This window comes from Crotalus tigris, unplaced genomic scaffold (genome assembly GCF_016545835.1).
Source record: "Crotalus tigris isolate CLP2741 ecotype Arizona unplaced genomic scaffold, ASM1654583v1 scf7180000018884.865410, whole genome shotgun sequence".
NCBI classification, from domain to species: domain Eukaryota; kingdom Metazoa; phylum Chordata; class Lepidosauria; order Squamata; family Viperidae; genus Crotalus; species Crotalus tigris.
In genome coordinates, this window is record NW_024097256.1 from 234,637 (window position 1) to 249,547 (window position 14,911).

A 14,911-nucleotide genomic window follows, 5' to 3' on the forward strand; every position below is an offset into this window, starting at 1 on the left:
CTTGAGAGCGTTAGGTTGGACTTTGAAGACAGCAGGCTTGTATGATAGAGTAGGAATAATAAAAGTAGGACAGACGCCACCCAGAGGAGAAATGTCTATGGAGATTCTCCATTGTCCAGCTCATGGTTGTTCCAAAAGTGCTTTTCCAAAAGGCAACTGAACTTTCCTTTTTTCCTTGAAAACATTTTGCTTCTCATCAAGAAGCTTCTTCAGTCCTAACTGCAAAGAAAAGACCACTTTCCATTCCCCACCATTCAGTCAGAACTGAAGAAGCTTCTTGGGTAAGAAGAAAAACATTTTCAAGGGGGAAAAAACAAAGTCCAGTTGCCTTTTGGAAAATCAGCTTTGGGGCACCCAAAGGAGAAACCCTGCGTTTGCCATTACAAGCTTCTTTAGTGCTTTCACAACACTAGTTGCCAAGTGTCAGAAATGCATCACAGATTGTTATGAAACCAGGTCCCTCCCCACAGCTAGATGCTACACACACATCTGCAGTGTGCATTGCTCCCTACCTTGGTCTTCCAACTGGAAAGATAGGAGCCTTCCCATCCCTCTTCCCATCCCCCAGTGAGTTTCAGAAAGTCATTTGCAAAGATTATCCCAGAAGGAAATCATATAGGATCTTAAAGGAGAATATTTGTAGCTCAGGGTTAAAATGAGGGCTTGGTGCTCTTTGAGCTTGGTTGTTTTCATGCAGATGGTTCAATACCCAAGCTAGATTATAGCATCAGTACTCATCAGTGCACTGATAATGTTATGCAGGTTAGGTAATGAAATGTCTGCAAGAAAACAACCAAGCTCCGGGTGCACCGAGGACTCCCCAAACTGGATCCCCACCCATTTGGAGCGGCTTGCTAATCCAACTCCAAAGAGCTGAATTCTAGAAAAGGGAAGCTATTATAAGTCAGAAAGCCATACCATCCACTTAAACTGCAGTGATGTTAATTTAATTTGATAAGACGTTTAGCTCATCCTGTCAATTCATGCTGGGCAATGCTATGCTATTTACTATTGATTTATTTATTTACTTACTTTTTTATTTTTCATGTTTCTGTATCGCTCATTTCCCTCAAAGGGGGGGGGGCGATATACAGTATTTATTTATGAGACTTATATACCGCTTTAAGTGCAAGCACTCTCTAAGCGGTGTACACCAGTAAGCAATGTATATATATATTTACATTGCCCCCAACAATCTGGGTCCTCATTTTACCTACCCCGGAAGGATGGAAGGCTGAGTCAACCTTGAGCCAGTGAGATTTGAACCGCTGACCTGCTGAACACAGTCAGCTAAAGTGGCCTGCAGTACTGCACCCTAACTGCTGCGCCACCTCGGCTCATATAATCAATATATAAAACAGCATCTAAAGTTATACTTTACCTAAGCCTCTCTATTGCTGGGTACTGAAAGCTAGTTTGAAGAAAAATAATGCCTGATATAAATTAAAAATTCAGTTAAAGAAGGTCTTGCCCAGCTTCTGCTCAGATGGGAAGACTCGTAGAGTCACCAAGAAAAGAAGATGATTTCGCAGCTGAAACAGACCCTGAAGGCTCCATTATTTAAGCAACTGAGTCATCCAAGATAGGAAGCTAGAAGTGTGAAAGAGATCTAGAACTGCGAGAGCCTTTGCATCCCGTTTTGACTCATTTCTTCCATTTCCTCCATATTGTTGTATAGGTACTCCGAAAAGCATCGATTTCAATGATGTGAAGACTATCCTGCTGTCCATAAGTGGAGTGAAAGCAATCCACAGCCTCCACATCTGGGCTCTAACAGTGTCTCAGCCGGTCCTGTCGGTCCATATCGCAATCAGTAAGTTTACACGATAGTGAGAGGCAAGCTTAGGATTTGCATCATTCTGGAACAAAGTCAACGGACCCAGGCACCCCACAATAATTCTAGTTCAGTGTTTCTCAATGGTAGGAACTTGAAAATGTGTGGACTTCAACTCCCAAAATTCTCCCAGCCAGCATGATGAAGTCCACATCTCTTTAAATTGCTAAGTTGTTAAATAAATCGTACCAATTTTATGATCTTTCTTGCCATAGTTGTTAAGTGAATTACTGCAGTTGTTGAGTGGATCATGTGGTCATTAAGTGAATTTGGTTTTCCCCTTGCTTGTTGGAAGCTAAAAGATTCCAAATGATGATCACATGACCCCAGGATGCTGCAACTGTCATAAATACCAGTTTTCAAATTTTGATCCCACTACTATGGGATGCTGCGATAGACATGAGAACTGGCTACTAGTAACCTTTCTCAGCCCCATTGTACTTTGAACCGTCGCTAAGATGATAAGACGAGGACTACCTTTATGATGTAGCCAAGAAAACTCCTGAAATATTTCTCTAAAGTCAGCAGAATTAAGCTTTACCTGAAAAGGGCTACCTTAATGGCCTGTTGGATGCTACACCAGCCTGAGTCAGTTAGGACTGCACTCTGTGGACATCACTGAGAAATATTTTGACTCTCACCTAAGATTCATTAAAGTAGCCCCACTTTTTCAAGCTTCTGACCAAGGCTGGCAAAACAGTGTCACTGTTCACTGTTTTAAGGCAACTCTCATGAGGTATTTCTTTCAGTTTATGTCTGAACAAAGTTGTGTGGCTGTTAAGAATGTTAAAGAAGTTAAAAATATTAAAGAAGTGCTGTGCTTGCGTTTCCATAAGACAGGGGTCTTCAAACTTGGCCCTTTTATGACTTGTGGACTTCAACTCCCAGAATTCCTCAGCCAGGCACACTTGCTTGGCTGAGGAATTCTGGGAGTTGAAGTCCACAAGTCATAAAAGGGCCAAGTTTGAAGACCCCTGCCATAAGACCTAAAGCAATTTTTCCAAATAATTTTTGAAGCAGGCCCAGACTAAATTAGAACCATCCGTATCCGCTCCTGAGGACTGGCTTTTGAAAGGGGTGGAGACTTCAGTTTCCCCACCGTCTCTAATCCTTGTCCCTCAGCTCTGTCATTTCTGTCCCAGATAAAGATGCCGATGCCCAGACTGTCTTGAAAGAAGCCAGCTGCCGACTGCAGAAAGCTTTCGATTTTCACACAACCACAATCCAGATAGAGAACTATTCGGAGGACATGAAGGATTGCCAAAAATGCCAGAGCCCCACAGACTGATCCACTGTCGCCAAGTCAGCTGGAGATGTATGTTCAGCCATGTTAAAGCTGCTACCTCAAAGTATTCTAAGTGTAACCCGACTTACTGATTCCTTGTGCCTAAATCCTTCTGGAATCATCCAGTTGAAAGTGCAATTCTTAACTTGTTTGAAATGAAGCCAAAAACCTTATTTTCTCTTCCTTCCTTCCTTCCTTCCTTCCTTCCTTCCTTCCTTCCTTCCTTCCTTCCTTCCTTCCTTCCTTCCTGTCTTCCTTCCTTCCTTCCTGCCTTCTTTACTTCCTTCCTTCCTGTTTTATAATAACAAATAAAATGACAGGAATTTCCTGTCTATTTATTTATGTAGTTACGGCATCTGCTTTATGCGTCATTCCATATCTGCCTACTAGGCAGGACTTCTTAAAGCATCTCTCAAGTTTTAATTTCATACAATAAGCACAACCTTATATTCACTACTTTTAGAGGTCTAGAACCAGAAGATGCTTAGGACCATTTTAAAATTTAAATGAACACAAATTGAGTACCTCTCTGTAACATCTTAGCTTTGCCCATCTCTGTGTGATCCTAGGATAAATGCATTTGGTTTAAGGACTTGCAGATGAGTGGTGAATCGTACCTTCAACTGAAGCTTCTTTTTGCCTCCAACTGAAAGTCCCTCACAAGCCTATTTGATGCTCACTTTGGAACTATTGCAGTTAATTTTTATATAATTTTTATTGAAGCTTTTGAAAAAGAAAAAAAACTAACACAAACTAATATAAAGTAAAGAAGGAAAAAGGAAAGAAAGAAAGTGCAAGAAAACAAATTTAAAAAAAGAAAGAAAAAGATACAAAGAACTGGTTTCCAATCCTCTTCATAGCAGTTATTACATTTCAACCTCTCTCTCTAAAGATATTTCATGATGCTGTTCTTTCTATAATCTTTCCTGTCTAATCATCAAAGCCCTAAATCATACATTCAGTTCTTTTATTTTTATGCAAAAAAATCCATATGATGTTTGCCAATCGCCAATAAATGTAAATAGTGTCTTTTCTCTAATAAAACAGTTAATTTATCTATCTTAGCAAGTTCTGTCAAATTTCACCAAACATTCCTCCATGGTCAATAGTCTTGAATATTTCTAGCTCTGTGCATATTGTAGTCTTAACTCAATAATCTTATATTGAAATAATTCAGTTCTGGAAGTACTGAAAGAGACGTAAAACAGGCTGAGAGAATTATGGAAGTTAAGATTAAAACAGAAATGTAAAAGTTCTGGACATTTGCAGGTGATTTGGTGTTAATTTTAAAAGATCCACTAGAGGGAGTAGAACTACTAATGGGAAAAATGGACTACATTTTTAGCAGGTTTTAAGATTAATAATCAGAAGACAAAGGTGTTAAAAATATTAAAATTAGAAAATCAAATAGAAATTATGGAGGCAACTGGTTTTAAGATTGAGAAAAAAGTAAAATACTTGGGTATTACTCTGACAAATATGAATTATATATTACTTGAAAATAACTAGGACACATAATGCAATTAAGAAAGACAAGTTAAGATGGGAGAAAATAAAATTCACACTATTGGGGCAAATCTGATAAAAATGAATGTTTTGCCACAAATGATGTTTTTGTTACAGACAATCCCTGTTTTGACAACCGATGTTCCATTTAAACACTGACAAAAAGATAAATCTAAATTTATATGGCAAGGGAAAAAACCCACGAGTTTAGGTGTTACAAAATGCATATGAAAGTAGAAGATTGGGTTTAACCAGATTTGAAATTGCATTTTGCTGCTTGTTATTTGGTCTGGGTGAAAGAATGAATGTGGCTGAAAAATAAGAGACTTTTAGAGTAAGACGGTCATGTCCTGAGATTTGGATGCTATGGATATTTACGGTACAATAAAGTTAATGTGAATTTCAAAAATCATTTTATTACATGTATCATACTGAGCATATGGAATAGATATAAACCAAGGTTGTATCCTTATGGATCTCAGTTCAAGAAGCATATCATAGAAGAAGAACAATAGCAGAAGGATGCAGTACTCAGTGGGTTTTGTTAGACAGACCCAGACCGACACCTGTAGAGTTCAAAGTAGCTATTTTATTGTTCCTGTATTATGGGTAGAGAACAATCAAGTAGCTACTTTGGACTTTACATCTGTGCATCTGCTTGTTCACACCTGAAAGTTTTCCCATTTACAGTTATTAGAAAGATTCAAAATGGATAAAACAATTTATGGTATGGAGCAAAGTAAGATAGAATTTCAGATGCAATTGTGCACTGGTGATGAACATGCTATGTCTGTATGAACCGTTACTATGGGTGAACGTTCAGTTTGGACATCTGATTTGAAAACCATTTGATTAAATCTCTGAATTGCTTTGGAATGAAACTGAAACTCTGAAATGATACAGACCATTTCAGATGCTTTTATATATGTACGGTAATGTTATTTTTCCAACTGATTCAGAAATTCAAATCCAATAATTGGATTTGGGCAACTAATTTGAACAATCTCTCCAAATAATTTTTTCTATTCAATTGAAAACAGTTGAGTTGGATTCATTTGAGCTGATTATTGAAATCGAATTTTGCATGGTTTGTACAAGCCTATAGAACACAAGAATCAAATTTGTCTTTTAAAGCAATGCTCTTACAGATGGAACCCTAATCTGAATCCTCCAGCCAACCACTTGAGGGCATTAGAGATTTATATAACTTGGGTTGCAGACACTCTTGATTTCCTCTTGCAGGTAGGCACAGGGAAAGTGAATTAAATTGGGGTCAGGATCCCCTTTATATCTCCATCTGCTAACCAGTAGCACTGAATAAACTTCCTGCAGTTTTATTCTTCTTTTGGCATTTCCATTTTGACTTCTGGTTCATGATTGTAAGAGAGGAACAAAAATATGTTGCTTTAATTACTGCTATTATATTTTGAAGCTAGTAACATTAAAAGCCTTTCACCTACTTTATCTCAAGAATTCCTTAGAATAGTGGTTCTCAACCTGTGGGTCGGAACCCCATTTGGGGTCGAACGACCACTTCACAGGGGTCGCCAAACAACGCAGTCTGCCATTTTTTCCCCCTTTTCCTTAGCTGTGCTACTCCCTTTTATTCTATTGGCTTTTGAAAGCCAATAGAATAGACTCTCTTGAATGGAGTCTAATTCTATTGGCTTTCAAAAGCCCATAGGAATTGTCCAGGCTGTCTCTGCCCTGCTGAGCCCGCCAAAAGTCCCATTCTGCAAACGGTGCTGCACCAGTTGAGTAATCCTCGACTTACGACCAGTTGAGTAGTCCTCGACTTACAACTGGTTGGAGGTCGCGGCATTAAAAAGGTTGAGAACCACTGCCTTAGAATAACAACCTGCACAGAAGGCTGGTAGGGCTGCCATATTAAAAATGGCTTAGAGAGAGTGATAATCCCTACAGGTAATCCTCGACTTAACAACGGTTCATTTAATGACTGTTAAAAGCTACAACAGGGCTGAAAAAAGTGACTTACGTTATTCACACTTACGACCGTTGCAGCATTCCCATGGTCACGTGATCAGAATTTGGATGCTTGGCAACTGGTTCATACTTCTGACGGTCCCGGGGTCATGCAATCCCCATTTGTGACCCTTTGAGAAGCAAAGTCAATGGGGAAGCCAGATTCACTTAGCAACCATGTTACTAACTTAACAACTGCAGTGATTCACATAACAACTGGGGCAAGAAAGGTCATAAAATGAGGCCAAACTCACTTAACAACGGTCTTGCTTAACATCATAACTTTTGGGTTCAATTGTGGTCGTAAATTGAGGACTACCTGTATTAGATTAGGTCCAATATTATTTTTATCAATGTAATTATGTGTCATGGTTCCGACAGATGAAACTCTTCAAAAGAACTTTGAGGCATTGTTTACCTTAAAGCAGTGGTTCTCAACCTGTGGGTCGGGACCCCATTTGGGGTCGAACGACCATTTCACGGGGGTCGCCAAACAACGCAGTCCGCCATTTTTTCCCCTTTTCCTTAGCTGCGCTACTCCCTTTTATTCTATTGGTTTTTGAAAGCCAATAGAATAGACTCTCTTGAATAGAGTCTAATTCTATTGGCTTTCAAAAGCCAATAGGAATTGTCCAGGCTGTCTCTGCCCTGCTGAGCCCGCCAAAAGTCCCATTCTGCAAACGGTGCTGCACCAGTTGAGTAGTCCTCGACTTACGACCGGTTGAGTAGTCCTCGACTTACGACTGGTTGGGGGTCGTGGCATTAAAAAGTTTGAGAACCACTGCCTTAAAGAATCTTTTATTTGAGTAGCATAATATCAGCCTTGCATAATCGAAGCCAAAACCAGAATTCTCCTCCCCTGGGCACATAGTATCAAAGCACAATTCCCTCTTCCAATTAATGGTCATAAATCACATTCCCTATCCTGAGGGAAACTTCGGAGGGAACCAGCTACTAGATGGTTCGATTAGTCTTTCGCCCCTATATCCAGGTCGGACGACTGATTTGCACGTCAGGACCGCTAGGGACCTTCACCAGAGTTTCCTCTGGCCTTGCCCTGCCCAGGCATAGTTCACCATCTTTTAGGTCCTGGCATGCGTGCTCACGCTCCACCTCCCCGACGGGGTGGGCCAGACGGGCTGGTGGTGCGGCCTCCACTCAGAGGCCTCGGGATCCCACCTCAGCCCCTGGATGTGTTCTATCAGAAAATGTTTTATTTAAATGGTTTTATGTATTTGTTACCCTGTTTCATTAGTATGCTGATTTAGGAGTTAATTTAATAATTATATAAAGTCCTGGGCTCCAAGATCACCACAGATGGGGACTGCAGCCAAGAAATTAAAAAAAACTTGCTCCTGGGGAGGAAAGCTATGGTAAATCTAGACAGCATATTAAAAAGCAGAGACATCACCTTGCCAACAAAAGTGCGTATAGTCAAGGCCATGGTTTTCCCAGTTGCAATGTCTGGCTGTGAAAGTTGGACCATAAAAAAGGCTGAGCCCAAAAGAATTGAGGCCTTTGAACTCTGCAAGGCAATCCAACCGGTCAGTCCTAGAAGAGATCAACCCCGACTGCTCTTTAGAAGGCCAGATCCTGAAGTTGAAACTCAAATACTTTGGCCACCTAATGAGAAGGAAGGACTCACTGGAGAAGGGCCTAATGCTGTGAAAGATTGAGGGCAATAGAAGAAGGGGACGACAGAGAATGAGATGGCTGGATGGAGTCACTGAAGCAGTAGGTGTGAATTTAAATGGACTCCAGAAGATGGTAGAGGACAGGAAGACCTGGAGGAACGTTGTCCATGGGGTCGCGATGGGTCGGACACGACTTCGCAATTAACAACAAAAGTGTTTTATAGCCCTCTCTAAGCGATTTACAGAGTCAGCATATTACCCCCAACAATCTGGGTCCTCATTTTACCGACTTTGGAAGGATGGAAGGCTGAATCAACCTTGAGCTGGTAAGGATCAAACTGCTGGCAGTTGGCAGAATTATGGAAGGAAGAAGGAAGGAAGGAAGGAAGGAAAGGAAGGAAGGAAGGAAGGAAGGAAGGAAGGAAGGAAGGAAGGAAGGAAGGAAGGAAGGAAGGAGCAATAGCAATAGCACTTAGACTATATACCACTTCATTGTGTTTTATAGCCCTCTCTAAGTGGTTTACAGAGTCAGCCTATTGCCCCCAATAATCTAGGTCCTCATTTTACTGACTTTGGAAGGATGGAAGGCTGAGTCAACCTTGAGCAGCTCAGAATCGAACTCCTGGAGTGAGCAGTGAGTTAGCCTTAAGTATTGCATTCCAACCACTGTGTTACCACAGTTTTTAATTGTCTTCTTATTTTCTTCTGGTTAAGACTGGATCCGAGAGTCTAGACTGCTAGCAAATACTAAGAGTAACAAATGACGTAGTCAGTTTTCATTGCTGATTGCAGAGATGAATCTGGACTCTTTTCATTCCAATCTAGTTTAAAGGTTTTAAGAATAAACTGAGATAATTCTGCCTTCTGCCCAAGCTCCTGGGGGAAAAAATGGGCAAAGTACCAATGAAAGAAAATCTTTTTAACTTGGTTTGATTATCCAATTTTATTTTAGTATCTCAGAATCATATGATTTATGATGAAAGTTGTACAATGTCCAGGAGCCAAGGACAATTTTCAAATCTGGAAAAGTAAGCAAACCCCAAATAAGACTCTACTATTAAGAAAATCACACGAGTAAGCAGAAGTGGTAAACTGGTGGCCATTTTAAGAGACCCACAAAAATGCTAAAAGGCTTCAAAAAGCTGAGAATTCAGTGATTAAATTATTGACTATTCAGTTAGATGCAGATCTTAGTGAATTGAAATTGTAGGTTAAATTGCATGGTATTGGAAGATAATGCTGTTAAGTAAAAGCCTTACGTGCTGCAATCCCTTTAAAAATGATGCGTAGAAAAACATTATTTTAAAAGGGAGAAATATAGATTGGCATACAGTTTGCTTAAATTATTGTGTGCAATTTGAACTGGTAATTTCCCATCTGTCTGGGCCTGTAAGGTCCTGGAAAAGATCAGTTCAATTCCGAGTTAATAGATACTGGCTTATACTTTGCCAAATGAAATTATGAAGTTGACAATGTAATGTTTAGAGGCAGAAATGTGGCTGCAGATATCTTTTTTGGCATCTCTCCTGTTTCCTGACCCACTAGATTCTATGTTGTATTTTTTTTTCCTTAAATAGTATTTATTGAAATATAATGACAAAGGGAAAGCCGATGTGCCACAAAGCTAAATATCAGCCTCCAACATTGTTTTTATTTCTAAGAGTACCCATGGGACCCACCTAGATCCCATAAGCATTCTAAGAAAATAAACACCTGGGTGGATGCTGCACAGAGCTTTCTGGAAATGTCCCCACACGTAAAGGAAAGATCACAAACAAAATGAAGGTGGCAAGGAGGAATCTCACCAGCTTCATTTATTCATTCAATTTATATATGGATGGCAAATGGCTGTTTTACAGTGATTTACATCTCTCCAGTTGCCATTTTGTAGCATATTTCAACAATTGCAAAGGCACCAATAGATCCTCAAAAAGAAATCCACTTGGCACCCATTGGAAAGGCACACTATGTAGGACCATGGTGGTGAACCTATGGCACGGGTGCCACAGGTGGCACTCAGAGCCCTCTCTGTGGGCACACGCGCAGTCGCCCCAGTCGTAGGCCTTCAGCTGGGTTTTATAAAACCTTTTCACTTTAGGCCTCTGCCGCCATGTGCCCAAAAAAAAAAAAAGGTTCAATCAATCAATGTCAACTTCTCGAGGGAAAAAAAAAAGATCTCACAAAGTTGGAATTGATTGATTGAACCTTTTAGTCCCACTCAATCTGCCATTACCACCGCAGCCACACCCCCAATGGGCCATGCCCCCCAATGGGCCACGCCCACCCATTACTCAACAATACATAAGTGGGTTTTGGGTTGCAGTTTGGGCACTCGGTCTCTAAAAGGTTCGCTATCACTGATGTAGGAGGTGACCAAGGGAGAGGTCAAGCAGGTCATCAGTCTAGAATCTCTTCGTACACACAAGAGATCTAAGTCCAGCCTAACTTGAATTCTGTTGGCTCTTATCTACCACCAGTTTGATTGATTGTTAGTAGTTTAGATTATCGTAGAGAGGGTCAGCATGCAATAAACCTATAGTTATTTGAATTGCCTTGCTTCCTGATTTATTGCAAGCAGGGATCTTAATGTATTTTCCATTTTTCAAAAATTATATCATTTAAATATATTAATATTTTTTAAAATGGCTGTTTTGCAGCTAGCAGGCTGTAGGGTTTCCTTGCAGATAAGATCAGTTGATTGATAAGACTTTTGCATTAAGGCCTGCAGCGGGATGCTCACAAATAACAATAATTTTGTTACTTTGGCTAGTGCTTCCCTCGCCAAAGTATTTTAAAGAGACAGTTTAATGGAAGACCAGTTCCCTAGCTTCTAGGGAGGATTTGTGCCATGGGCAGGAAGGGTCTTTTCACATGAAGAGAGGTATAGTTATGGCAGTGTTCTTGTGCTGCTTTGGCAATAGATGGAAAGAAATAATTGCTTTCCCGGTTGAATCATTTACTTGGACACCAGACTCTGGGATTTATGTAGCATAAGAAAGAGAATCCTTTGATCTGTGTGTGATTAGTGGAATACTGGTTACCAGGTCTCATTAGTTATATACCAGCTTTTTGGAGCTAAATATTGGATTGCTAGAGACCAGGGATAAAACAATGGTTTTCTTTCAAGTTCCATTTGTATAGGCTTTCTCAGGGCTTCTGGGAATTCAGGAACGGTGGTCAAAACCCTGGAAGATACTATGCTGGAAAAAGTTGGTGGTAGATATGCTATGAAAACTACTAGATGTGGACTCTCCCCACCCAACCTGGTACTTTCCAGAGGGGAAGGGTGGTTTGAATACATTTATTTTTAATATAGACTGATATTCTCTTTATCAGTTCCTAGGTCTTCCCTGACTTGACACCTAATTGTGGCATTATTGACTTCTGTTAATCAGCCATGGAAAACATTTTAGTTAGAGCACCGTGTCAGCCTCATCAGGAAAGGAAGTCAACGAATTATCTCTCCCTTTGGCTTCATTCCCATATATTTTTGCCAAGAGAATAATAACCAAATCCTTCCCCAAAGCAAAAATACAAACATTAGCCTCACTAATCTTTCAGCAGATGTTGTAGCCATGTATTCTTTATCCTCCTTTTCCTGCTCTATTTTTTTTCCCTCCATGTTGGGAAAACCTGGACCAAATCAGTAACTCCTGGCACTTCCATGCAGCCCGTTTTCATTCCTCAAACCACGGAGTCCTTGGTGCTCTCTGAACTTGGCTGTTTTCTTGCAGATGTTGTTTTACCCAACTAGGTAAATATCTTCAGTGCACTGATGATGTTACCTAGTTGGGTAATGAAAAGGCTGCAAGAAAACCACCAAGCTCAGAGAGCACCAAGGACTCCATAGTTCAACGCTGAGCTACAAATTCTCAGTCCTTCAGAATCATTTCTGAAAATCTGCCTAATCCTCATCAGGCAGAGAACCAACTGAAGAGTCCTGGAGAGCATTTCCACTGAGCAACATAGGAATCCCAAAAAGTGATGGCTAGCCAACCAGCTTTTTTAAACAGTATCACTGCAAAGAAGGATAGTAATGCTACCCCTCTGCTCCATTGGAGAACATATTGTAAAAATAGCATGGCATTAGAGCAGGGGTAGGCAACCTTGGCTCTTTTATGACTCGTGGACTTCAACTCCCAGAATTCCTGAGCCAGCCATGCTGAGGGGAAAGGGAAAGGTTTCCAAGCTGAGCCAGGCTGGCTCAGGAATTCTGGGAGTTGAAGTCCACGAGTCATAAAAGACCCAAGGTTGCCTACATTAGAGCATTTCAAGCTGTGGAAGAGGAAGGGCATTTGGGGGCACAGCTGAGAAAGTGGAACAAGAGTTCTTCCAGTGAGAAAGTGCCCTCTTTAAGCTTTGTGTTTCTGCTGCAAAACTGCACACACAGCATTTTTGTTTCTTGCACCATAGCTGACCCAGAACTTAATTGGTTCAGCTACCATAGCTGAGGGCCAGGCTAGTATACAGTACAGCAATGCATTTCGACACATTGGCTAAAACATATTGCAATTGGTATGTTCCCTTTTGCTAATGGACCCCAATCTTTCCAAACTTTTCAAGGAATCAACCTTTCTGCCCCAAAGGCCCGAAGAGTTTACGAAGTGGAGGAAAAGATGTCTTTTATCATGAACCTCCCTGCCTTGCTCATTGACAGAAAAAACACTTTGCTTTTAAAAGAAATCCAGCAAGGAAAAATTGGCAAGTGGCTTAAGTACTCTCACCTATTAATAACATATAATTATAGGGCTAGAAGGGACCTTGGAGGTCTTCTAGTCCAACCCCCTGCTCAAGGCAGGAGACCTTATGCCATCCCAAATGGTTGTCCAGTCTACTTTTGAAAATCTCCAGCGATGGAGCACCCACAACTCCGGGATGCAAGCTGTTCCACTGACTAATTGTTCTGTCAGAAAAATTCTTCCTTCTAGGTTGGATCTCCCTTTAACAAGCTTTCACCCGTTACTTCTTGTCCTGCCCTCTGGTGCTTTGGAGAATAAGTCAATCCCCTCTCCTGTGACAGCCCAAGTACTGGAAGACAGTTATCACTCTCTTCAGTAGGCTAGATACACCTTCCCTCAACTGTTCGTCATATGATTTAGCTTCCAGACCCTTTATCATCTTTGTTGCTCTTCTCTGCATACTTTCCAGTTTCTCAGCATCTTTTCTGCATTGTGGTGAGTAGAACTGGATGCGATATTCCAAGTGTGGCCTCACTAGTGGGGCATAAAGCTGTATTATCACTTCTCATGATCTTGATGCTCTCCCTCTGTTGATGTAGCCCAGGGCTGCATTTGCTTTTTGGGCAGCTGCAACACACCACTGGCTCATAGTTAAGTGGTGGTCCACTAGGACAGGGCTTTTCAACCTTTTCATAGACTGTACCACCTTTAGGACATGACAATATTTGAGTATCAACAGTGGCTTAGCAAGGTGTAAAAAACTTAATGACAAAAAAAAGTAGTAATGATTACCTTATCACAGAAATATTCACATGTGTAATAATTTAGCTGTTGTGCAACCAACTTCCACACACAAGGTGTTCAGGGAGCTGCTCATTTTTCAGTTAAAGCACTGCTGCTTCAGACCTTTTACTGATGTGGCTGCCTAGCCACATAGGAGCATCTGCTCCCACCCACAAAACTGCACTGAAGAATTTCACACATTTTATTCAAGTTGAGAGCACTTTTCCAAGTACTTTTCAGAAAGCAATGGATATCCTTCTTCAAAACCATCTGATTTACACAGAGATCATTCAGGGTTCCATATACCCCTCCCTGCTTTTGTCAGAGAGAAGAAGTTCCTACAGAGCAGTGTTTCCCAAACTTGACAATTTTAAAGCATGAGGACTTCAACTCCCAGAATTCCACAGCCAGCAACACTGGCTGTGGAATTCTGGGAGTTGAAGTCCACATGCCTTAAAATTGTCAAGTTTGGGAAACACTGCTACAGAGGATCAATTCTCACCGACAGGCCGTCTGCAACCCTCTCAAATTAATGTGATTTCTTGTTGCTGAACTCCCAACACCGCAGCCACAGGTAGAAGGACCATACTGGGTAGGTTGAGGGAAAATATACCCCAGCAAATATGAATGGGCAGTGATTCCCAGTTCATCTTAAGGCAGTGGTTCTCAACCTATGGGTCGGGACCCCATTTGGGGTCGAACGACCATTTCACAGGGGTCGCCAAACAATGCAGTCCGCCATTTTTTCCCTCTTTTCCTTAGCTGTGCTACTCCCTTTTATTCTATTGGCTTTTGAAAGCCAATAGAATAGACTCTCTTGAATAGAGTCTAATTCTATTGGCTTTCAAAAGCCAATAGGAATTGTCCAGGATGTCTCTGCCCTGCTGAGCCCGCCAAAAGTCCCATTCTGCAACAGTGCTGCACCAGTTGAGTAGTCCTCGACTTACGACCGGTTGAGTAGTCCTCGATTTACGACCGGTTGGGAGGTTGCGGCATTAAAAGGGTTGAGAACCACTGTCTTAAGGCAACATTAAAAAAAGAATAAAACATACTGTTTTATTGAAATAAAAAATTCTGGACCAATGAGCAAACTCTGAGCCATAGTTAATAAAACAGGAAAGGCAACAGGCTCCTTCTGAAGAATCCGGATATCTTTTTAGCATTTCTACACATCCATTTTTCAAAATAAAAATGACCAGTCCATAGT

The 14,911-nt window shown here is 41.0% G+C and overlaps 1 protein-coding gene across 1 annotated transcript in view; it reads left to right on the plus strand.

Moving 5' to 3' along the window:
* Positions 1–5,034, plus strand: part of SLC30A2 (solute carrier family 30 member 2) — a 36,033-nt gene extending 30,999 nt beyond the window's left edge. Inside the window, exons 7-8 of the mRNA XM_039357259.1 lie at positions 1,679–1,813; positions 2,977–5,034. Of these exons, the coding sequence (XP_039213193.1) occupies positions 1,679–1,813; positions 2,977–3,122 (281 nt within the window). The 3' untranslated portion in view covers positions 3,123–5,034. The remainder of the gene's footprint in view (positions 1–1,678; positions 1,814–2,976) is intronic.
* Positions 5,035–14,911: the final 9,877 nt, after the last annotated feature.